Below are 25,569 nucleotides of genomic sequence, written 5' to 3'. Positions count from 1 at the left end.
AAAGCAGAAGGCCGTGGGACAGAAGCTGACGTGTTCACCCTGGGACAAATCATGTCTGCGAAGAGTTCTAGGCCAACGACAGAAGAGGAACCACATAGTTTAAGCACACATAACCAAGCAAGGAAAAACTATTTCAGAAAAAGCGGTGAGATGCTCAACATTTTCCCTTTTCATATAATTATTTGGATGACCTCTAGCAAAGGCCCAATGTCACAGTCAATTATAACCTCTGAAAAATAGAACTGGGTTCGTCTTGGGTCCTTTAGCCATTATCCCCAAGGAGCCGAACAGCCATTACCTAATTAGGCCTTTGCTAAGAGGGGGAAGGGTTAGACTTGTACTCTCTCCATCTCGTAGAGACCCATTTCCCTTTGTAGATTGGTAAATGCACTGTTTACAGAGAAAAACATTACACAACCATGGCCCTACAGTTGTAAAATTCTTTAATGATACAGAGCTTTCTTCACTTTTGTATCTGAGTAGCATGCTTCATCATGAGGCAACCCAAAATATTTTAATCCTCAGGAACATAAATAAATGACCTAATAGAATACAGCTAGAATAATTAGGTTCAATTCTCAGTCACACCAGTTACCGGCCACGTGATTTGAGCAAATTACTTAAGTTTTCTAAGCCTTTGTTTCCTCGTTTTTTTAAAATGGAGAGAATGTTAGCACCTTCCCTGCAGGATTAAACACAATAATACATGTGAAGCACCGGACCCAGTGCCTGACCAGGGTCAGTTCGCAGTAAAGCGTTGCTGTTACGAGTATTCCTGGCCTTGCAAAAGTCCACCAGTTCAAATGTGTTTGAAGAGTCCTCAAAGGCACGCTTGGGGTTCCATGACTGAATGTGACCATTAAAAAGCAGCCTTGCTTTTCTAGTATTCGAACATAAATACACACACACACACACACACACACACACACACACACACACACAACTAGGGCACTATAGTACCTACCCACCTCCAACCTTCACTTCCTACTCCTATTGCTCTTAACATTGGGTACAACAGAACGTTCCCAACTTCTAGATGATTTTATCTAAAATGGACATAAAATATAAAAAAGGAAAAGATAAGGTCACATGGAAATCATATAAATTTTCATAATGCCATATAAGAGATTGTGACAGACAGGAAAGATAAATAAGAAAATAAAAGGACTTCATTCCCCAACTGTACAGACACACTTTCTCTAGGTGCTTCTGGTAGGTGTGCTGTGGGTGCCAACCCTTCCTCAAGCAGCCATGAGGAAGATGAGAGATGACTGTGTCCAATGTTTCTTGCCTGCTTTGGGTTCCTCTCTCTTTCTGGCCACCTGGGAAGTCAGTCACCTGCTTTTAGTGCTGGACACCTTCAGTCCTTTCTCTCAGCTGGACCACTTTCTTACACCATGTACAAAAATAAATTCAAAATGGATGAAAGACCTAAATGTGAGATAGGAAATCATCAAAATCCTAGAAAAGAACACAGGCAGAAACCTCTTTGTCCTTGGACATAGCGACTTCTTACTAGACATGTCAGCAGAGGCAAGAGAAACAAAAGCAGAAATGAACTATTGGGACTTCATCAAGATAAAAAGCTTCTGCACAGCAAAGGAAACAGTCCACAAAGCTCAAAGGCAGCCTACAGAATGAAAGAAAATATTTGCAAATGACACATCTGATGAAGGGTTAGTATCCAAAATCTATAAAGAACTTATACAACTCAACACCCAAAAAACAAATAATCCAGTTTAGAAATGGGAAGACATGAATTCATTTTTCCAAAGAAGACATCCAGATGGCCAACGGACACATGAAAAGATGCTCAACATCACTCATCATCAGGGAAATGCAAATCAAAACTACAATGAGATACCACCTCACACCTGTCAGAAGGGCTAAAATTAACAACACACAAAACAACAGGTGTTGGCGAGGATGAGGAGAAAGGGGAACCCTCTTACTCTGTTGGTGGGAATGCAAACTTGTGCAGCCACTCTAGAAAACAGTATGGAGGTTCCTCAAAAAGTTAAAAATAGAGCTACCCTATGACCCAGCAATTGCACTGCTAGGTATTTACCCAAAGGTGCAGAGATACAGATTCGAAGGGGCACATGTACCCTGATGTTTACAGCAGCATTATCAACAACAGCCAAATTATGGAAAGAGCCCAAATGTCCAACAACTGGTGAATGGATAAAAGAGGTAGTGTGTGTGTACACACACACACACACACACACACACAATGGAATATTACCTATCAAAAAAACCCCAAAATCTTTCCATTTGCAACAATGTGGATGGAACTAGAGGGTATTATGCTAAGTGAAATAAGTCAGCCTGAGAAAGACAAATACCATGATTTCACTCATACATGGGATTTAAGAAACAAAAGAGATGAACATAGGGGAAGGGGGGAAAAAAGAGCAAGAGGCAAACCATAAGAGACTCTTAACTGTAAAGAACAATCTGAGGGTTGATGGAGGGAGGTGCGGGGGGGATGGGCTAGATGGGTGATGGGGATTAAAGACGGCACTTGTAATGAGCACTGGGTGTTATATGTAAGTGAAAAATCACTCAATTCTACTCCTGAAACCAATATTACACTATATGTTAACTAATTAGAATTTAAATAAAAATTTGAAAAGAAAGAAAAGCACATACTTCTCAGGGAAGTATACTTGCTTTTAAAAAAAACTTTCAATTGTGGAATAATTTTAGATTTATAGAAACCGTACAAAGACAGTACACAGAGTTCCTATACACTCTTCACGTAGCTGCCCCAAATGCCAGTATTTTACATTATCATGAGACATTTGTCACAATTAAGGTTTTAACAGTGGAACAATACTAGTAACTGTACTATAGACTTCGTTTGGATTTCACCAGTTTTCCCACTAATGCTTTTTTAAGAAAAAATTTTAGATTAATTCTAGATCTTCAGAGAAGCTGCAAAGAGAGAATAGTTTTCAGATACCTCTCACCCATTTTCCCCTAACATTAACATTGCACATTACCAAAGGACATTGTCGAAACTAAGAAACCGACATTGGTACAGTATTACGAACTCAACTCCAAACTTTGTCCCTTATTTTTGTTCCAGGACCCCATCCAAGATACCACACTGCATTTACTTGTCACGTTTCCTGAATCCTCTCTGGTCTGCGAGTGGGTCTCCCCGCCCCCCGCCCCCTGCCCATAATCGTGACAGTTTTGGAGTCAGGTATTTTTAGAATGTCCCTCAATTTCGGCTTATCATGTTTTCTCTGCATAGCCCACTGACCCAGTAATTCCACTAGTAAGAATTTATCTCACAGATATATTCCCACATATATAAAATGAAGGACATTTGAGGTTTTCCACTGGAGCATTTCCATAACAGCAAAACATCAGAAACAACCTAATGTCCACTAGAAAGGGACTGGTTAAATGAATTGTGGTGTATCAAAACAATGGAATGCTTTAAAAAAATAAGACAATTTAATAGCTATTTAAAAAGACTGATACAATTCTTTATGTATTGAACTTTAAGAATTGTTAAGTGGGAAAAAAAAAACAAGGTGCAGAAATGCATGTATAATACGCTCCCAACTGTGTATAAAAGGCGAAACAAATATATGTCTTATCTTACTTCTCCTGTACCCCAGACCCAGAACCATGAATGCGAACACTGTCTTTTACCATAGTAGCATAATTACTTCATAATATTACTCTTATTCTACCAAGGGATATCTGCTCATGACACACTCCCAAGGTGAATGACTACATAGGTTACTCTCTTAAACCAGGGTCTTGTCTGTTTAAAATGGGAGATAGCGATATAAATGAATAAAGTCATCAATATGCCAATTTTAAGAAGTAAATCGCTACGTGGTGGAGGGGCCAGTAGCCTACAAACCAAAGGGCAGGGACCTAGGCTCTCCAACCACGGGAAATTCCAACTTTCCGCCTATCAGTTTCCTGGTGAGCGAGGCAGGAACAAATTCCACCTGTTCTGCTAACCTTAGTGTTTAGTGAGGATTTTGTAGAGCAAGTTTTCACAAAGTACCTGTGTAATGATCAGCAACTCCTAAGAGCTCCAGTTTTCTTTCCAAAAGGTCCTACTGTTTCACATGACCAAGAAATCTGGCAGTCATGCAGCAGACAATGGTCTTCTTCTAAATTTCAAAATGAGCTACAGATGGCTCTCTGGTTGCTCTTGGGAATTATATGAATCAACATGAACTGATTTCATAAGCCTCTCGCGAATCATAACTTATTAGGAATTTGCTTTTACAAAATGCCTTGTGCTCTCAATTCTCCCATAACTCCCACCAGTTTACTTTTAAAATTCAGTTCGTACTTCAACAAAGTGCTCTCGCACCCATGATTTCATGTAATAGCATTTTGAGTTAATAAAAGAGATATTATCTTAAAACTCCTTTTACTGGCAAGGGAACTGAAGGGGCAGAATTGCGTCCGGGACGCCAATCTGCTCAACGTTTTCAATGCAGATTCCACAATGCAGGGCACAGAACTTCATCTGCAGGGCTCTTTTCTCAACTTGAGATGCTAAGAGAGAATTTAATCTATGCATGCAATGGATGTCTGAGAGTATTAAGGCTTTGTTCTCTTATGGAAGCTAGAAAGACTGCAAGATAAGGCAGGTTAAAAAAAAAAAATCTTTTTTATCCCCCCACACTGATGAGTCCTGACAGAATCTTACTTGAATGGTGACTAACATAATAAAAAATTATTATTTAAAAAAAAATTTTTACTTGAATGGGGGAGAATGCTCTGACCCAGCCAGCCAGTCTGGGTACAGAGGTGCCAGCTGGGCCTCCACGGAGCCCCTGGACTCTCCCTGCCAATACAAGTCTTTGAAAAGGCTTTGCTGTTTTTCAACTTATTCACTGGCCGACGACATGCTGTAAAACAGACGCTCTCATAATCACAGCAGCAACATTCCACGGACTACTGGAAACATTCAGGCATGAAAGTGGCTCAGAGATGCGAGCCTGGCTGAGGAACCTACATAATGTTCAAAGCTTCAGGCCTGAGAAAAATCGGTTAGGACTTCAAAGAAATCACACTGAAATCAGTAAATGTAATGCTCATTTGAAAGCCGATGTACAAGAACGGCCTCAGTTCAGTGGGTGCTATTTGGCATTACTGTTTACTCTGTGACTGTGCTTATTCGATTCATATATACTTTGAATGAAAGAATCAACTCTCTGGACAGCAAGTGCAGTGTCAAAGTATACTCCACGGAGCATCCACGGGATAATCGCCTGCACAGTCATCGGAAGTGGGTTGCTGGGCCCCGTTCCCAAGCCACCTGAGTCAGAACTGTGAGTCAGCATTCTAACCTGGTCTATTTCATGACACAGCGAAGTCTGAGAACCACCATTCTGGACAAATGACATTCGTCAAAACAGAACCGATCAAAACTGGACAAGTTAGGACAAGGAACAGAACAAGAGGAATCCACAGGCTTTCAAAACAGATACCCCTGGTAATACTGTGTATCTGTACAGGTGACAGAACGGGACCTTTTACTTAAAGACACAGCCATGGATTTTCCCCGTGGATGGGGAAAAATGGGCTAAGTCTGAGGTGGTATCGAAATGATCCTTAACTCAGCGAGGGAAAGAATTCTCTTTTGGTATACAGTTGGTTTTTCATTATATTAAAAGTTTTTTTTCATTAAAAGGCCGCTTCAAAAACCACTTCTGGAATTCTGCAACTCCAAAGTGACTTAACTGTAAAGAGTTATAAAATTACTTTAAATACACAGCCTGTTAAGTCACAACTGTAGACAAAACTAATAAAAGAATTAACACATTCCACAAGCTGTGCAGGAGCCTCAAGTTCATAAACACCAGTCAAGTGTTGATTAGACAATTTATATACCACTTCTGGCAGAGCCAAGTCACTTTTCCCTAACTGATAATAACAAGTCCTATTTTAATCTGACAGTACTTCCTGAACTCTTGAATCGAATAAAAAGATTCGAAAAGTTGTTACCAATGCAAAGGAGTGTTTATATCATATGATTTTCTGATTTTTCAAATATTTCCATCATGCTTTCCCTGTTACCATGAACAGGAGTTTGGACCTACCCATGCTACGTAGGTCCTTATCCAGACGCTTTGCTCTCTAGCTCTTTGACCTTAGGAAGGTTACTTCACTTTTAAGCCTCAGTTTCTTTTCCTTCCTTCCTTCCCCCTTCCCTTTTCTGTCTTTTAATAAAACACTAACCAGTAGACTTAGAGCTAAATATTGCTGTTGGGAAAGATGTTACTGCCATACCCAGCTCTTAATTTTTATACACACAGAAGAACAATCGACTAGTCTTAGTGAACTAAGGGTTCAAATTCCATCTGTGTCGTTAAAAAGAAGCAATTAGGACAAATGTATAAAAAAGATGTGGATTGTCCGAACAGCTCAGTACAAACAATATTAAGTTTACACGAATGCCTGTGAATAAAGACATTTCAAGGTTTTGAAATCTAGTTCATTTGAGCAGATATTCAAGTTTCAGTAGGATTAAAAAAAAAACCTTAAATAAAAGTAGATGGAAGGCCCTAAAAAAGATGTACATAAGCTATTAATTCTGATGGCTAAAAACTTTGAAATAAAAAATACCTTTTCTTCATTAATTTAGATAAAAATGTGATTCTCGTGATTAAAATTAACAAAAAAACAGTAGGAACCCCCAAAGATTATAATTATGGTTCTTTATTATACTGGTTTTGATCTACCACACTCTTAAAAAAAAATCAGAATGACATGTTTATTCTCTATCTCAGAGGCCAAATGCTTGCTGGTGGATACAGATCATTAAACTGAACTGTCATCTATTTCAAGGGCTGACACTTTCAAAATGATCCAACTGGGATTGTCAGGCATAAAATGTTTCCAAGAGAATTATAATTCACCTGACTTTATTATTATTCATTCCTAAAAACATGCACGTTATTTTTCAATGGTTGGTAGGAAAATATTTGTACACAAAAACCACTGAGTATTAGAATATTATAAGAATAAAACCAACTCTCCCTAGTCACTATCTTGAATATAAAAGTCATTCATTCACTGCAGTAGTAAGTGCCAGGCACGAGGTATCAGCGGGTAGAGCTGCAAATGTGAAGGGGATACTGCCTTTGAAGCGCTCACGGCTCTGGATTGTGAGAAGAGGTCTAGAAACAACCCTAAGAACAGAGCTTCTTGAAGGGCACAGGAGAATGCACAATTAACTTGCTTGAAAGATTAGGTAAAACCCAACTGATGATACAGTATTTTAATTAGGACTTAGCTAGGTATTGTAGCTAGTGAGGAGTTGAAGAGGCAAAAACAGAAAGGCAGTAAAAAAGGAGAGAGCGTTTCAAGCAGAGAGGATATCATGTGCCAAAGAGGTATGAATGGATCCATGTGCCAAAGAGGTATGAATGGATCCATGTGCCAAAGAGGTATGAATGGATCCATGGCTGGGCATGAGGAGGGGGAAGAAGGTGTGAAGAAAGGCAAAGGAGTGTCCCAACATCATGAAGTTGGGCTGAGAGTTCCAGTCAAATCATATATGGCAGCTATAGTAATTTGGACTTTTTGCCAAAGACCAAATGAAGTCATTTATGTTTGTTAAAAATGTCCAGTAGAGGACAGATGTGAGATTTATTTTAAACACAGTCCTGGGAGCATGTGGAGAGGACAGAAGCAGGCCTGGAGCAAGGTGACTTGTTGGGTGACCACTGGAATATATTTGGGGTGAACAATTCTGGGGGTTAAATTAGAACAGCAGCAGCCAGAAGGCTGAGGAGGGACAGACCCAAGCGATACTTAGAACACAGATTGCTATCATGCAGAAGACAGAGGAAAAGGCATGTGACACCTGTTGTGAGCTTGGGTGATAAGTGAGTGATGATGTCACTGCACAAGATGATGAATAGACTTTGAGGGAAACAGGTCTGAATGAGGGGACACTGCAGAGCATTCAGGAAGCAAGGAGCTAGGGAGTCAGACAGGTCTGATTATACCAGACTGGCTCTCCTGGAGGCAGCTGTTCACTGGGCAAAATACATCCGCAGCTTGGGCAAGAGAGAACTAGAAAAATAAATCTATGCATCATCACCCTACAGGTTGTAGCTGAAACCAGGGGAATGGATGGGATAACAGCAGACAATGAAACCCGCGCTATATTCCAACACTAAAGGGGTGAGTAAAGCCAAGCAACATCCACTCACTAAGACTTTCCCAAGTCATTCAACAAAACCATAATGAAGACTAAGAAGCAGTATGGAAAAGTGTTTGACACAAGCTGAAAGGATCAGAATACATGTAATAACATGAATGAATCTCAAAACCAATTTGCTGTGTGAAAAAAGCCAGACACAACAAGAACGTAATGTTTCTATGAAATTCTAGAATACACAAAATAACCTACATGATAAAAATCAGATCAGTGTTTGCTTCTGGGGAACGGGGGTGTCGTCTACCAGAAAGGAGCATAAGGAGATTTTCTGGGAGGACACTGATCTTCAACACCTTGATAAAGGTGTAGGTTATATGAATGTATGTGTTTGTCAATAAGCATTCCATTGTATGTAAGTCATACCTTCATAAAAATGTCAAGATACGAAGTCACATATATTCATACAAAGACACAGGAAAATATGCAAAAATAAAAGCTCTGTCACGGGTACTGGAACTATGGGCTATTTTCTTCTCACTTCGCAATTGTAATTTCCACACAATGTCCTTAAATAAAAAGAAACTTTAAAACCCTCAAATACTTCAAATACCCATATATATTTATCAGTTACTTGTGAAAATGGAAAGCATATATTTTTTTTTCCATAGGAAGCAGAAAAGAATCTCCGAAATGAAGCAATTTACTATCTGAAGACAACAAGAAAACACAAGATACAATAAATACATGGTGGTACAGTATTGAGGACTCCCTGGAAGGAGGGGAGCCTCATGGTTTTGTTCCAAGCTCAGCTGGGTGAACTTGGAAGTACAGGACACTTGTCAGAGTAACCAGTGAAACAACAGGAAAGTCAGTCAGTGGAGGGGACAGTTGGAGGCAGATTCTGAAGGTCGTTATCACAGACTCTACTTGGGTTTCAGTGCTCCTGAGTTTCAACTGTCCTTTATAATTATTATTTTTTTTGGCAGTTTAGTTTGGGAAGCTTGCCTCAATATTCATAGAGAAGAGAAAGAACAGTACCCAGTGGGAGAGTGACACCCACAGCCCCCATCATTTTGGAGAGAAATGGTGGATACTTGGATGATGGTGATGGTAACAGCTCCCTCTCTTCTTGAGGTGCCTGTGGTGGACCAGGCACTATGACAGTTGCTTCACACATATTACTATTTTATCCAAGCTCCATGACAATCCAGCCAAATACACATTAACTTCATATCCCCAGTGAGGAAACTGGACTCAAAGACGTGAGGCAGCTCCTCGCTAGGAATACACGGGCAAAATCCTACACCGCGGACTCCACAGTGCAAGCCCTTCTACTGTGTCGGGAGGGCATCCACCATGTCTCACTGCCACTGGAGTATGAAAACAAAAGAACAACCTGTCCTGAGGGATTTCTAATGATATTTGGTCTAATTACAATTCCTTCCTGCAGTGTAGTCGATGCCCTCACAAAATTGCAAATGTGGGTAATTACTACACAGCTGTAAACTGCACACATGTGAATACCTACTATTTGTAGTAGGTAACACTTGGTGCTAGGCACTTTACAGTGAGTTACTTCATGTCATCCTCATGACCACCCCTGGGAAGACAATGATTTGTGCCATGTGACAGAAAACGAAACTGGGACTCAAGACCTGTCATGTGACTTGCCCCTACATCACCCGGCCACTGAAGATTTGGACCCGGACAGCGTGACCACACAGTCTAACCACCTTATACTACTGCCTCAAATCTTAACAACTGCATTTCCAACTTTGCTATGTAACCTATCGTCTTCCATCTCGGCTCACGCTACAAACAATCCCACCGGCAGCTTTCGGAGTGTTCTTCCTGGGCTGTTCCATCAAGAACTACGTAAAGGCTTCTCTTCTCTCCCCTCACAGGACTGAAACCATTCCCCAAACGCTTTCCATAGTTACTCGAGCAGTTCTCCCTCATGCAACAGGAGCACCAACACATTCCCTGACTGACGTTTCCCCTGTCGTCCCACCCGTTCCCCAGACAAGAGCCCTCTACTTCCGGGTTCACCCAGCTCCCACCTGCGAGACCGAACGATACGCACAGGCCAACCGCTGCATCCGGACGCTTGGCCAGCGGCGGTGAAAGCACACCAGGGCACACCTCCTTATCACCAACGGAAAAGGGGGAGAATGGGTACAAACTGTCGGCTATTTCCTGTCAGGCTATGTGCCCAACTGGAGGTGCTGAGGACCTGGGTCCCAATTCGAATCATTTCATCGTGCTCTCCACTAAAAGGTAAAAAGAGGATCCCCCATTCAAGCAGCATGAATGAGCACAGTGTTCTGCTGGCGCTTATGCCTCATCTTGGGGAGAGGCTGAAATGTGAACCGTCAGGAAGGCTCATCTCCACCTCCACTGGGTCATAATGAGCTCTGAAACACACACACAAAGGCCTCTTTCCTGACCTGCTCACTCTAGATCCATTACGTTATTTAAGGCACAGACAAAAGCAAATTAAGTTGGTCATCTGGGTAATCAAAAGGACAACAGTCTAGGTAACATGGTGGAAAGCCTCGAATGCTACAGCCAGAAGCCTGCTTCTCAGCTCTGGTTTCCTTGAACTGTTTCCCTAGAACTCGCAAGTCTTCGGGGTCCTGAAGTTCCGTATGTCTTAAAATTACTTTTCTATAAAGAGTTCTTCATTTCCATAGCCTAAAACAAGGTCAGGAGAAAATGATGTCTTGGCTAGGTATTAAAAACTTGGAAGTTTAGCCAGGAGTTTGGGGTTGCCTCCCGTTGGGAGGGGAAGAGGCAAGAGAAACACAGAGACAAGTCATGGCCCCACATTCACTGCTATTTGATCTTTGCCTTTGTGAGGGGGTGGAGGCAGGGAAAGAAAAACTTCAAGTCCAGCAAATTATATTGACAATGTTGAAACTCTGGTCTTGTCCAAGGAAAAATGGGCAGCTTCTTCTAGAACTGGATGAACACGGTTTTCATCTCTGGCTGTTGCTTTTGCATTACTATACACAGAGCTACTCACACTTTAAGAGGAGGCTGTCCGCATGCACAGAAAATTGCACAGGGCAAGGAACTGAGCCTTTTAATGAACAACTCCAGACCTGGCTGAAGCTAAAGCAGGAAGCTCATTCTCTAGGGCTGAGGTGTCCGTGGCAGACAGGGGGATCCCCAAGACAGCTGGCCCACTCCAACACAGCAGTTGATGTAGGAAAGGCAGTATTGTCTCTGTTGCACGAACCCTGAGGACGCTTCCAGGAGAGACAAGAACCAAAACTGAGCTCAGCCTGAGAAGAGCAGCCCTGGGTGCCGAGTGCTACGGACATCAGAGACACATGGCTACTAGTAGAACTGGGTCCTTATTCGCCATCAGCCCTGTTCAAATTGTAACATGGGCACAGAAGAGGCCTCCTCCATACAGGCCGCCCTGAACGCACAGCATCCTTCTTTTCTGTATACTCCTAGCAAAGTGCCCCAAGGGAGTGTAATGTAATTGCTATCAGCAGAGAAGGAATTTTCTCACCATTCTTTAATATGGAAAGAGGTTCAGGAAAAAAAAAAAAAAAGACGGGATTATTTAACAGGAACGCACACAATTACAAAAATCACTCTGTCCCTGTCTTCAGGAAGAGCAATGTTTTAGTCATCAGAAGCTCTGCTAGGCTTAGTCAGATCAGTGCCAGGAATTCTGTGAACTTGAGGTCAAGCTGCCAAGATTCAAAAGAAATGTTGATAGTAAGTGTTTGTACAGATACCAGAGTGGGACAACTAACCACTGCTAGCATGTGTCTCCAGCCACAGTGCAGATAGGAAAATCAAATTTTCCAGTCGTCCCCTCGTCCTGTAGAACTTAGCAAAAAAAAAAAAAAAAAAAAAAAAAAAAAAAAAAAAGTTCTTACCTAGCTCTCCTCGAAGGTTAACAAGTTCTTGAGAGAGGGTTTTGTGTTGTTTCAGTGCTTCCTCCCGCTGCGGAAAACACACATCAAGTTACTAATGTTTTTAAGAGGGTCCCTTTCAGTAAGACACACATTTGTTATCACCAGGAAAATGAGACTCAGAATGGAGAAGCCAAGATATGAATCATTTAGGCCAACAGTTCGTGTTGTTAAAAAAACACAGATGTCCCTTAGTTGTTAAGGAAATTCATGTTTCAAAAATCTTTATTTTCTCAGGTCCTCGTGAAACTTTCATTTGAGGCACTGCACTGCACTTTTAAAAATATTTACTTTGAGCCATGCTTCACTGCTGAGCCACAGAACCTTTCAGCAAATGCATACTTAAGACTTAATACATTCTCCTCCTCCAAGGGCAATAAAGCACTAATCAGTTTAAGATAAATATTTAATGTTCTAAACATATGCACTTATATGCACTTTGTCCTCTATTTGCAAATAAAAAAGTTTTGTTACAAGGCCACTCCTTCTAAAAGGAAGATGCGAGTTTCTTATACAGCTACAGCAAAAAATTATCCTTTAAAAAAAAAGACAAAATTAAACTAATTTTACTCAGCTCCACATTATTTTTTCTAAGGATTATTTAATTGGAGATCAGCTATAATTGTAAGGAAATGTTAGAGAAACAAATCAATGAAAACCAGGCAACTGTTTCAGTATCAAAAAAGCTATTATTTATCCTCCAAAAAAGAACAATTTCCAAGTTACCAGCAACTCAAAGCAATCACTCACACACACATGAATACACGAATAAGAAACACGGACAAATAAATTATCTTAAAAGGCAGATTCCCTACCAGCAGGGCATAACTAAGGAAAAGGCAGAATTCAAAGCTCTCTGAAAATGCCCTCGCTAGGATCACCCAAGACGGAGCTCCCACCGCATCTTGATCACAGAACTGCGGAGATCATGAGACCCAGCCTTTTGCAGGCAAGAGTTGCTTGTCATGCAAAGCATTCCCCCCCTAATTCCAGACAACCTCTGCCTCAGTCCCTGACATTCTTCCAGAAACGCACTAGAAGCAAATACTAATTACCCTTGTTGCTGCACATGGAGGATAGAGGCACGTTTTGCTGCTGGAGCAGCCCATTTTCCAGCTTCTGTCTCCAACTGTCCCCACCCCCCGCACTGTCCAAGAAGTGTACAGGTGGCCACACCACCCACCAGTCGGGTCTGCCTACATTCAAAGCTCTACCAGGAGGAGCGCCATTGGTCCCCGGTTAGCCTTACTTCACGTCCTGCAGGTTACCCTATGCCTCTCTGCTGGCAGAAGCTGACTCTGCAGCCTCTGCCTTTGGCACAAGCAGCCTGCGATTACTTAAAGCCACAGCCCTTCATTTATGAAAAACGAGAGCCAGACATTAGACTGATCGATGGCCACTTACTTAAATATCAGCTGGTGCAGTGGAAAGAAAAACTGACCTTCTCTGCGTGGATAATGGAGTTATTTTTAGATTTGTGAGCCTTTTTAGTCCCCCTCTTTAATTGAGGTTGTTAGATTATCACACTTACTAATAGAAAAGAGAAACTTGTTCTCCAAAACCTGTACACTAAAGGAGCCTATGAACTAGGGGTACAATCCAAGTGTGTGTTTGGTGACTTAAAATTTAAAGTGACATTACAATGAAACGAATGGTGTTTGTGGCGAAATTTAATTTGAACGCTTAGAACATGGTCCACTGGTGTTTAAAGGGAAGTGTGAAATGCTGATTTGAGAGCTGAAGATCAGACATCTTCTAAAGCTTTTGCTTTTTACTTTGTGGTGGTCTCTCACTAAAGAGCCGAGGAAGCTGACGAATGAAGTGCTAACGCCGTCACATGGATAGTTAACAGTGATTGCAATTTAAGGAACACTTCATTAAGTACATTTTGCCATTAATGGTACTCTAAATGCTTGATTTTTAAAGTGCGGTATTAAGTTGTTCTGGAATCACAAAGCAGTGAGTCCAGGTTTTTAAAAATGATCAAGTCATGAGTTTTCTATTGCAGAAATTAAACTTTGAGGAAAATCAATCTGGATAAAATTGGAAGAAAAGCATATAAAAATACATATAATACATGCTTCTCCTGATCTCCTAAACTTAAGCCTTAATTTTGTTTGCTTAGTAATCTAGTTCAAGTAAATATCAGCAAGCTTTGTCACTCCATGTCAAGAAAACCAAAGACAGTTTAATATCCACAAGCAATCCTGCAACATATTCAGGAACTTGCTTAAAATTCACTTTCCAATAGTTAAATTGTTAGTAGAAGGCAAAGCTGGAAAGAAGTTAAATCACTTATCGAATTTTCATAAGTGTGAAAAGTGAGGACTAAAAAATTAAGTTGGTATTTAGTTTCCAGGAGTAATTTTGTGAAAACATTTACATCCTAGCACAAATACATACCATGTGATCTCTTGGCTTCTTAGAGAGATTTTGGGGACCAGGAATTTACTGAACATGTGAATATTTCCCCCAACTCTACCACACTCAACCTTCCTGTCCTCAATGCCCAGAAGCCACTGATGTCTTCCAAACTCTGTCAATGCGAGTACACAGTGACAGGAAAGCCATGAGGTCATCCTTGTCTCTTGTCTAAATGGGTTGTTCCAAAGTCAGTCAGTTCTCCCTAATGTGCCTTGAATCTATCACACTTTTTCTACTAGTGCTACTTCCACCCCAGTTCTGATCTCCACCAATTCATCCCTGCGCTAGTGAGAGCAACCCCCCATACGACCTTGCAGAGGGCTCCTAGATTCATGTTCCCTATTCTTTGTACACATAAATGCCCTCACTCAAAAAGAGTATTCCATGGAGGACATGAAAAGAAACTTTAACCTAGTTCCAAGAACCTCAATCATCCAGCTCCTGTTTAGACTCCCAACGCCTTCCTGCTCTGTCCAAGTCACACTTGCCACGCATGTCCCACCTCCACAATCTGGAATGTGTGGTCTTTACCTGACCCATTATACAAACCTCAATGTCAATCACAGTTACCATCTCCTTCCCCCCAAAGCTTAGAGAGGATATTTATCTTTCTGAATTGATTGGCAAGTTATTGCTCTGTACCAGTTAATCAAGAACCATTTAAAATGGTGGGAGAAACATGAAAGAAATTTAAGACATGGTTCTTGCCTTCAAGAACCTTGGCACCGGGGCACCCGGGTGGCTCAGTTGGTTAAGTGTCTGCCTTTGGCTCAGGTCATGATCCCAGCATCCTGGGATCAAGCTCTACATGGCGGGGGGGGGGGGGGGGGGGCGGTCCCTGCTCAGTGGGAAGTCTGCCTCTCCCTCTCCCCCACTTGCTCTCCTTCTCTCTCAAATAATTTTTTTTATTTTTAAAGAAGCTTGGGACCTAGATAGAACTAAAATGTCTACGCTCAATTCTTCAGTCATCACTCAAGGCAGATGACCTCATCTGGGGGGAAGCAGTACAGGATAGTGGAAAAACCAAGGGCTTTTTTTTTTTTTTTCAATATCCTACGTGAAATGCCAACTGCAGTGTCCACACCACAGTGTCAGTTTCTGCCTGACTCTCTTTGGGAGCTTGTCCTTTAAGATACCTATCCTTTACTTGTAGATGATAAAAACACATTTTGTCACTTAGATACCGACTGCCTGTTTCTTTGTATTCAGCTGCTCCTAAACCCTGTCCTAGATGATAAACTCTTTATAGTCTGGACAACACATTTATTTAATCCTCTTTGTATTTTAACATGCAGAATTCCACACAGTGTGAAAAAAGAGAGAGGTGGGTATCGGGATAGAAATATGTTTTTCTATGCATGCATTAAATATATGAAGTGCTCCAAGGAAAAAATAGATTCACTCTAATTTAATTAGGAGTCCCTGGGACACAGGCACTTAGTGTCTGGCTGCCGTCCCATCAGTGGGCCTGATTCTGTTAGCTATGGAAAAGCATCAACAGCACAGAGGGGTTTTGCAGAAAAGATCCGTGGCTCAGATGTGTGCTGTCTCTGACCTCCTCCCCACCACTCAATGAATCACATCCACGTTTTTTTTGTTCTGAGACATTTTTACTTATAGTAGACTGTTAGTGTCATTCCAAATTCACCTTATTTGGGTGCTGTTTCGGCTGGACTTCACTTTGGCTGTTTGTACAGAACACTGCACAACTATGCAAGGATAAACCAAGAAGGGAACAAACTAAAACTAGCAACAGTGTGTCCTCTGGGAAACCGAAAGTGTGGTATTAGTTTCCAAATTGATGAGACACTTATTAGAACTTATACATAATGGGGGCGCCTGGGTGGCACAGCGGTCAAGCGTCTGCCTTCGGCTCAGGGCGTGATCCCGGTGCTCTGGGATCGAGCCCCACATCAGGCTCCTCCGCTATGAGCCTGTTTCTTCCTCTCCCACTCCTCCTGCTTGTGTTACCTCTCTCGCTGGCTGTCTCTATCTCTGTCGAATAAATAAATAAAATCTTAAAAAAAAAAAGAACTTATACATAATGAATTATTGTTATTAAACAGACTTGCAACAAAAGAATAAGTCACAGTTCTAGGATTCCCTATAATCATTCTTACCCATACTCTAATGCTCTAAAACCATTTAGAAAAACTTAGCAATAAGATATATGTGCATATACAGATCAGTTTACATCTACAATCTACATCTATAAACCAACCAACCAACCAATCAATCACTTCTACATGGGTGTGAGAGAACCAAAGGGTTAAGAGGAATATTGTTCTGAAGAATTACTTAACTTTTCCCCTGGTTATGTCTTTCCTTTCTAACTGTTTTATAATAGTGTCCTGTACACATTAGGCAATCAGTAAATATTTGCTGATCGGTTATAAAGAGCAAAGAACATTTACATAACAACTTTCTATGTTCATCTTTACATCTGGGAGTCGATCCTGGCCATTTACTTGTTCGTTCAGGTATAGACTGCATGTCAGTTACGTATAAAGCCCTGCCATGGCTGCTGGGGTGGTTTCCTAACAAAGAACTGGACACAAACCCTGCTCTCACTGAGCTTTCGGTCTTAAAAAGCAACGAGTGCAGATGGTTATCTGTAACTTAAGGTAGAGAGTGACAGAGAGATATAAGTGCTCCTAGAATCCAGGAGGTAGACAGAACATAGAGCTAGAAGGACCAGGAAATAAGAGGGAGATGTTTTGTTTTGTTCTGAAGATTTATTTATTTTAGGGAGAGAAAGAGAGAGAGAGAGAATGTGTGTGTGCATGCGTGCGAGCAGGGGGAGGGGCAGAGGGAGAGAATCCTCAAGCGGACTCCCTGATAAGCGTGGAGACAGAGGCAGGGCTGGATCCATGACCCTGAGATCGTGACCTGAGCCGAAACCAACTGCCAGATGCTCAACAGACGGAGCCATCCAGGTGCCCCTAAAAGAGGGAGTTTTTGAGCTGAATTTTAAGAAATTCAGTGGAGTCACAATTAAATGGGCATTAAAACCTAAATCAGGTGCAAGATGAAATTCACATACAGTAAAAGTATCCCAGAAACTCAGTGAGAGTTTGCCCTGTTGTAGACTAACGAAACATCTGTCAGTATGTCCAACTGAGTGAGGTTTTTCCTCTAGTGTTTGATCTATTCCTTCTCTAACAGGGCATCTGATCAAGTGTTTGGTTTACGTTTGCAGGCCAGGTTGTATGGGAAAAAAAGTATCTTGAAACAACAGGATCACATGGACTGTGGAAGGTTCATGCCACGTGAGGGATGTAGGAACCAAAAAAAAGAGTAGACACTGGTCTTTCATCTCACATCCATTTCTGGGCCTTTCCTCACTGAGGGGCATGGAAGGCAGGTCTGCCTGACCTATTAAGTTTGCATTTTCTACTTGGTTGCTCCTATAATGAATTCATGTGAATCAAATGCAGATAGTGATGGGATGCTATTCTAAGAGCTGAACATGTAGGTATTAGGGAGAAGGGCAGTAGCCTAGTAATGGTACTTGAACCAAGGATGAAAAAGTACAGGAAGTTCACAGGCAATTTTGAGTTCCTAGCATCCTAAACCCAGGTTCAAGTCCTGGTCTTCCTCTAAGAAGCTGTCTGCTCTATACTTCCATTTTCTTCTTAGGAAATTCCAACTTGTGTTTTTGGACAAGATTTAAAAAGAAAGTCTAGAACTTCGTAAATATTCAACAAATGTTATATCCCTCTTGCTTCTCCTCTGCCTCACTAATTATACAGCTAGAGCAGAGCAGTAGGGAGGTGAGGCTAAAAAGAGCAGCTCGTGTCAAACTACAGAGTCTTATATTCCAAGTTATACCCCAGAGTCATCCAGAGAAAATATAATGTGAGCCATGTATATANAACTACAGAGTCTTTTAGTTTCCTAGGAGCCACATTTCTTAAAAGTTTAAGGTTAAATTTTAATGTGTTTTATTTAAACCAGTATATCCAACATATTATCATTTCAACATATAGTCAACAGAAAAATTATTTACAAGGTATCTTACACCCTTTTTCATACTGTCTTTGAAATCCATGTGTATGTTTTAATGCTTGTCTGCAGATCTTAACTTAGCCTTACTGCACTTCAAGCACTCGGTAGCATCATAAAGCAGCAGATACCATATTGGACAGGTCAGCTGTAGACAACGGCAAAACCACTGAAGGTTTAATCAGTAGAGTGCTTTGGAAAGATGGATCTGTTAGCAGCGCTTGGGGTAGATCATAGTGAAGACAGTGCGGGCCTCAAGCCTAGTTAAGAAGTTATAACCTAGTGGACAGTTATCCAGAGTCCGAACAACGCTGGCATCAGTACAAATGGAAAAGTGGGGATAAAGGGGAGCAACACTGTGGGATGACGGCTCACGGCACTCAACTCATCTCACGTGGGAGGGAAAGGAGTTGAACGAGGGGTTGGTTGGTTAGGCTAGATGGAGTAAAACAAAGTAATTTGTTTATCACATAACAGACAAACTAATTGTTTCCTACATTTGACATTATGTCATTTCCAATTTAGCTTACTTGGTTATATAAGCCAGCTTTCCAATTCCTTCCTTACATATTAAAGAGAAACAGGACTATATACGACTGCAATAAAAACTAGGTAAATGCCTCCATCTCCCTCTCAAAAAAAATTTTTGGGGGGCACCTGGGTGGCACAGCGGTTAAGCGTCTGCCTTCGGCTCAGGGCGTGATCCTGGCGTTATGGGATTGAGCCCCACATCAGGCTCCTCCGCTATGAGCCTGCTTCTTCCTCTCCCGCTCCCCCTGCTTGTGTTCCCTCTCTCGCTGGCTGTCTCTATCTCTGTCGAATAAATAAATAAAATCTTTAAAAAAAATTTTTTTTTGGACAAAGCTGTAAAATGTTCATCAAATAGTGATCTTAACTATTAGCTTGGTAACTTGCAAAGGCACAGACCAAGTGCCTGGCTTGACCAAGGGCCTGGCTCCCCTGTCCCAGACTGGCAAGGGTATCACAGTAGCCTCTGTAGAAAAGGAACATAGGTTTGTTGGGTTGAACTGAACTACAGAACAAGAAAACTGAACAGTTTTCTTCTCGAGATGTTATATAATACCCATCTTTTTAGACTGTGATTAAAAAACATCTAAAGAGGGGTGCCTGGGTAGCTCAGTAGGTTGAGTCTGACTCTTGATTTCGTCTCAGGTCATGATCTTAGGGTCATGAGATCCAGCCCTGGGTCAGGCTCCCTGCTCATCAGGGAGTCTGCTTGAGATTCTTTCCCTCTGCTCCTTTCCCCAGCTCAAGCGTGCGTGTGCTCGCTCTCTTTCTCTCTCTCTCTCTCTTAAACAAATAAATAAATATTTTACAAAAAATATCAGAAGTGCTGAAGTGTAATCTCATCCCAGTGTTTCCCCTTAGATAATTGCAGTTTTTGTTGGTAGGCCAGTAGCATATGTTCATAGAAACTTGGTTTTCTCAATGAATTTTAACTAGTCCCAAAACTAACATCCTTGAAGAATGTCAGGGAAGAATAAGTAAGCAAAGAAAATCTGTTTTGCATTTGTTGTACCACAAACTATTTTAGGAATGGACAGAAATTCTCAAGAGTCCCCAGACATATTGGGAGTTACCTCAGAAGTGTTCTTTGACCCATAAAAATTATCAATCTCATTTTTCAAAGCATTAAACTAATAAAGGTAATATGGAAAGCTATGTACAGTTAGACAAAAAAGAAGTGAAAAAATGATAATGTTAATATAGGCTGGAGATGTATATAAGTATAACAATTATCTTATGCCATTGTTGGTCTATGTGATTCTGGAAACAAAAAGAAAGTAGGAGAAATGTTTCGATCCCAAATTTCTAGAGAGTGACTCAGGTATCAAGTGAGTTGACAAAGCATCATTGGATGAATTATATCTGCTCTTACCCTTCATTAATTTCAAAGTATTCCCAAGACAAGAGCATGAACACTGCCCCCTTCCCTGCACCCCTCACCTCAATGAGAGAGACTATTTAGAGGTAGACATCTTACCTCAGAGAGTAGGCGCTGAATCACAACTGTTAACGCTTCAAACTTGACGTTACCACAGGAAAGAAGCTGCTTGAGCTGCAGGATAAATCCACTTTGATTTTCACATTTTGTTTTATACTGAGCCAACTCAAGTGTTTTTTCAGAGGACAGCACATCTGGAGATGTCTGTGTCTGGATACACAAACTTCTGGGATTCTTTTGCCTGCCCTTTTCAACTGTAAAAGGAATAAGTATACATAGGAAAATATGTGATTTTAATTTTTATAATCATTACCATCTGGGTTCAAAAACAACTAAGATAAGCCACAGAAATGCATTTGAGCTATGTTTACATAAAGAAAGCATATGGATCAGAACAGGAATTTATCAAATATGTAGATGTTTGGAATTTATAAACACAGACAATGTCTTTATCTCTGACTTTAAAAGATTTACATGAGGCAGAGAATTATGTATGCGAAACAAATAGATTTAGCAATCCAGAAGCAAGAAGTATATGCAAAATAATGCTCATATCACAGTTTCTAATTTTCTAGGTAAGTTGGTACAGTAACATGGCCGTGACAAGTCCTCTGACTCTATATGCTGATCACATATGCTGAAAGAAAAACACAAGTGATTGGACTTTTAATGCCTCTCCCTCCTCCCATACATTTTCTACAAACTTTTCACCCTTTCCTCCTGATGGCCTGATCGTTACAAAGATTTATACTGCTGATGAGTCATTTCTTAATCTCTAGTAAATCATTATGTGTATTGAAATCTACTCACATTTTGCCCCTTAAGTTCACTGCTCAAAGTAGCATACTTTTGACTATCCTTTTCCATTTTCTACGAAACACAAGCTTTATTGTTTTTCTTCTCTGCAAGTACTAATAATGGCCCATGTATTTTTTTAAGCTCATGCTAATACTCCAAAATAACTAAGATGCTGTGCTAAGTGATTATTCGATTTCTACACCACGGTATCCTGGGAATTATTCTATTTTAAATGAAAAACTATTCAGCGTGGGAACTAGTCCAAATGTTTCAGTCACTTTAAATATCAAACAGAATTGGAAGAACACAAAACAAGCTGCTTAGCTTCTGGAAATAAGTAGGCCCACTAATCAAAACAAAACTAAATCTGAAAAAAAGATACAAGAAACTAAGGAAAAACAGTTCCCTTGTTCTCAGAGGCCTTCCCTACAACATTCACATTCTGTGGCAAAAAACCAGCCTAAGAAAATTTTATAGACAGGAATTATTTTCTCCAATTTTTCAGGGGGAGGAAAACTAGAGTAATTTCTTGAAGGAAAATAAACCTCAGTATTCTTGCTCCAAGAACCAATGACAAAAAACTCAATATATTCTTCAAAAATGGGGGGGCTCTCATTTTCTATGGTACTTTCTATGGTTAAACAATTCACATTTGTATTAATACTTGATGATTCACTGTTCTAAAATGACTAAAATATCTTTTGTGTTTTAAAAATACTTCGGGGCGGGGGGCGCCTGGGTGGCACAGCGGTTAAGCGTCTGCCTTCGGCTCAGAGAGTGATCCCGGCATTCTGGGATCGAGCCCCACATCAGGCTCCTCCGCTATGAGCCTGCTTCTTCCTCTCCCACTCCCCCTGCTTGTGTTCCCTCTCTCGCTGGCTGTCTCTCTCTGTCAAATAAATAAATAAAATCTTTAAAAAAAAATACTCCAAGGGGNTTGTGTTCCCTCTCTCGCTGGCTGTCTCTCTCTGTCAAATAAATAAATAAATAAAATCTTTAAAAAAAAAAATACTCCAAGGGAAAAATATTTGTCCAGTAGTCTTTTTTAGTAATCATTAATAGCTGTTTAACACTAACTGTCATTGCCAAAGCAGATGAAGGAAGCAAAAAGTTCACAGCCATAATATTAAAGTCCTGAAGGGAGAACTTTATATAGAGTCACATATTAATGAATTAATGAAAAATAATCTAAATATTTTACAGTTTGTCTAAATATCTGAAATTAGTATTCCTTTATTTTATGTCATTTCCTAAAAGGTTCTTAGGAGTTCTATTTCTCATGTAACATATAATAATTACATAGTGTTTTACTGCTCACTAAGGATTCTCACTTTCATCCACCCAGTAAACTCTCCAGAGAGAAAGCGAGGTTCAAGGGGAAGGACTTGCCCATGCTCGGATGGGCAGAACCTAGGCCCAACACCCATTCTCTACTGTTTCCACCCACCTTGGAAAGTGGAGATGGGGTGGAGACGTAATATAAAACTAAAAACAATCATGTATGCACTAATTGTAACAAAATGTTACTTTATTATATCAAGCCTGGTATTTGGTAACTCTTCCTTTCAATAAACCTGCATGCAGATAAACATCTGTGTTTTATATGTTTGTACAAACTTATAGTTAACTCATAGTTTTGTATAACTTTACACAAACAGAACAGCCAAAAACAGTTTTTAACTCTTTGACCATCTAGAATTTCCTGTAACATACTGCAGATATAAAATTCATTCTCCTGACATCATTGCTATATGCCCTAATAATACTTACTGAAATATTCATTTATTGATAGATTGCTTTGAGCTTATCATTCCCTGACCCCCTTAACAACGCTTGATTCTCTTTCTAGAATTTCTATGCTAATTAACTTTATTATTTAACACAATATCAGAGTTTTAAAACTGTTAAGTTATAATTATTTACAAAATCTGAGATGTAAATATTTTATATGAACATTTTTGAAGAAAGAATTCTTTAAAACTCCTGCCTACTGAGACTTAAAATTTCACTGGTCAGGTTCTAGTACGTTATATCATAGGGAGATAAATTTAATTTATTAAACATTGTTTTTCCACCTTCAGGTTCAAAATACAGGTACTCTTTTTTATAGCACCAGATTTTATATTTTCTTTCAAATTATTTCTTATACCAAAGTTAGGCAATAGCTACATATCATGTTGGTTTCTTTGTAAACTAAATTTTTTTCACTGCATTGTATTTTTACAATTTACTATAAAGTATTTGCTAGTAATATTGTTTGGATAAAAACTTGATATTATCTTTTTTTCTTATTAAATGGTTAATTCCATTTCTAACATTATTTTAAAGGAGATTGCATTATTTTTCTCTTGGTTTAAGATCAGCTATGTTTCTCAATGTACATAGATTTTAAAATAATACATCTATATCATGTTAAGAATCAGTCCACACTGAAGTGTTTAGGAAATACAAGCTGGATTTGCTGACTTTATATTAGGCCTCTGAAACCATTATGGCTTTTACTACCCTCTATTTAATTTGATCTGTTAAAGACTTTTCTTAAGCCATAGTGGCTTCAAATTCCTAAGATACATTATTTAATTAAAAAATGTGTTTTACTATCTGAAATGTAATTCCTCCCCATTTTTTTTGAGGTATAACTGACATTTATATTAGTTTCAGATGTGTAATGTAATGATCCACTGTTTGTATATACTGGGAAATACTCACCCTTAATAGTAGTCAACATATTACCAGACATAGCTGCAACTTTTTTTTCTTTATGAGAACTTGAAAGATCTACTCTCTTAAGTTTCAAATACACAATAAGGTATTATCAACTCTAGTCCCATGCTGTACGTTACATCCCCATGACCTATTTATTTTATGACTGGAAGTTTGCTCACCCATTTCACAACCCCACCCCATCCCCCAAAACAAACAATTTTTTCAGATATGTCAGTCCAACAGTGTAAGCTGTTCCCTAGTTTGCTGCTGAGGATTCGGATGGCTTAAGTCCACAAGTGAGATCGGTGATTATATATTTCCTTTATTTTATTTTGGTCACTTTAGCTTTTTGTAAAAAAGTGGCATCTGTGCTTATAGAAGTCCTATCCTCCATATCTTGGAACTGTTAACTGTGTCAGGACATGCACACTCTTTGGAAGTTTAGAAAATTCTCTAGAACCCAACACTGTATTAGGAATGCTGCTAAGATCACTCTAGAATGAAAGTTAAGTAGTTTTTGTTAAGGGACTCCCTGGAAAACATCCACTGCCCGAGTCTGACTGCACCCCCGCCGCGCAAGGCTCTTGGTGCTCCGCTGCTTTTCATCTGTGCTTGGCCTGGTTACTGTTTCACCTGCAGCTGCAGCGCTAAGGTGTGACTCTAACAAGGGAATTAGCGGAGGAAGGGCACCTGTGCTTCAGTAAAAGCCAGCTGTCCACATGTCAGCTGCGTTTTTCTCTCAGGCTTTCTTAATGGCTGGAGAACTGGCATTTCAAGAGTCGGGGAGCCCCTCATATCAGCATGAGCTCTTACCTATCCTGCCAGGAAGACCTCAAACGCCACCCCCAGAACACAGCACTGCTCTGCCTCAGTGACTGAAATCGTCAGACCTGTGCATCATGAGGCAGTTTTCCATGCTACCCACCAAGAGTCTCATTCAAATGTTTAAAACAATTCTGGTCATGTCTGTCTGCATAACTTTATACACTCAAACGGATGTTTAAGAACAATAAAAGCTTTGTGATACACCTTCTCAAACACATCCTAGCATCAACTGTTGAAATCGTAGCTGGTCAGCAAGAATTTATACTTATTGTGAATCCTACATAGAAGTGCAATGACATCGACTGAAGGATTTCCACCGTAAACTTGTTTGTAAAGGACAAGATCAAAAACAGCCCAAATGTCCATATAGAAGATGGTTAAACAAACTTATGGTACATTTATATAGGGAAATATCACAGTTGTAATGGAGAACTAGGACACGCTCTGTGGTAAATGAGAAAAACGCAGTAAAGAGCACTGTAGATAGAATGCTCTGCTGTGTGATGATGAAAATATAAGAGCACATTTCTATTTTGCTTCCAAATTCACAACATTATTGCATAATACACATACAAGTACTAACAATGTTAACCTTTTCAGAAAAAGAGAATAGGAACCAGACAGATACGAGGTGTTCTAATATATTTTCTATACTTTTTAATCATGGGGTAAACACATCACCTTTTCAAAATTAAAACAGTATTTTTTAAAGGTGGTTAAATTGGGGATGCCTCAGTGGCTCAGGTGGTTAA

The 25,569-nt window shown here is 40.1% G+C and overlaps 1 protein-coding gene across 7 annotated transcripts in view; it reads right to left on the bottom strand.

Annotated features, from left to right (window-relative positions):
* MTUS1 (microtubule associated scaffold protein 1) overlaps window positions 1-25,569 on the bottom strand; it is a 174,338-nt gene that overhangs the window by 16,784 nt on the left and 131,985 nt on the right. For 6 of the 7 annotated variants that reach the window (XM_002923790.4, XM_019804415.2, XM_002923791.4 and 3 more), the window contains 2 exons: window positions 20,528-20,742; window positions 12,058-12,124 (listed from right to left, as the gene is read on the bottom strand). In XM_002923790.4, coding sequence (XP_002923836.1) covers window positions 12,058-12,124; window positions 20,528-20,742 — 282 coding nt within the window. Of the gene's footprint in view, window positions 1-12,057; window positions 12,125-13,148; window positions 13,337-20,527; window positions 20,743-25,569 lie in introns of those variants that run through there. The other variant, XM_019804416.2, reaches the window with a different exon arrangement.

Source organism: Ailuropoda melanoleuca, chromosome 18 (assembly GCF_002007445.2).
Source record: "Ailuropoda melanoleuca isolate Jingjing chromosome 18, ASM200744v2, whole genome shotgun sequence".
In the NCBI taxonomy this organism is placed as follows: Eukaryota; Metazoa; Chordata; class Mammalia; order Carnivora; family Ursidae; genus Ailuropoda; species Ailuropoda melanoleuca.
This window is presented reverse-complemented; position numbering and strand designations above follow the sequence as displayed.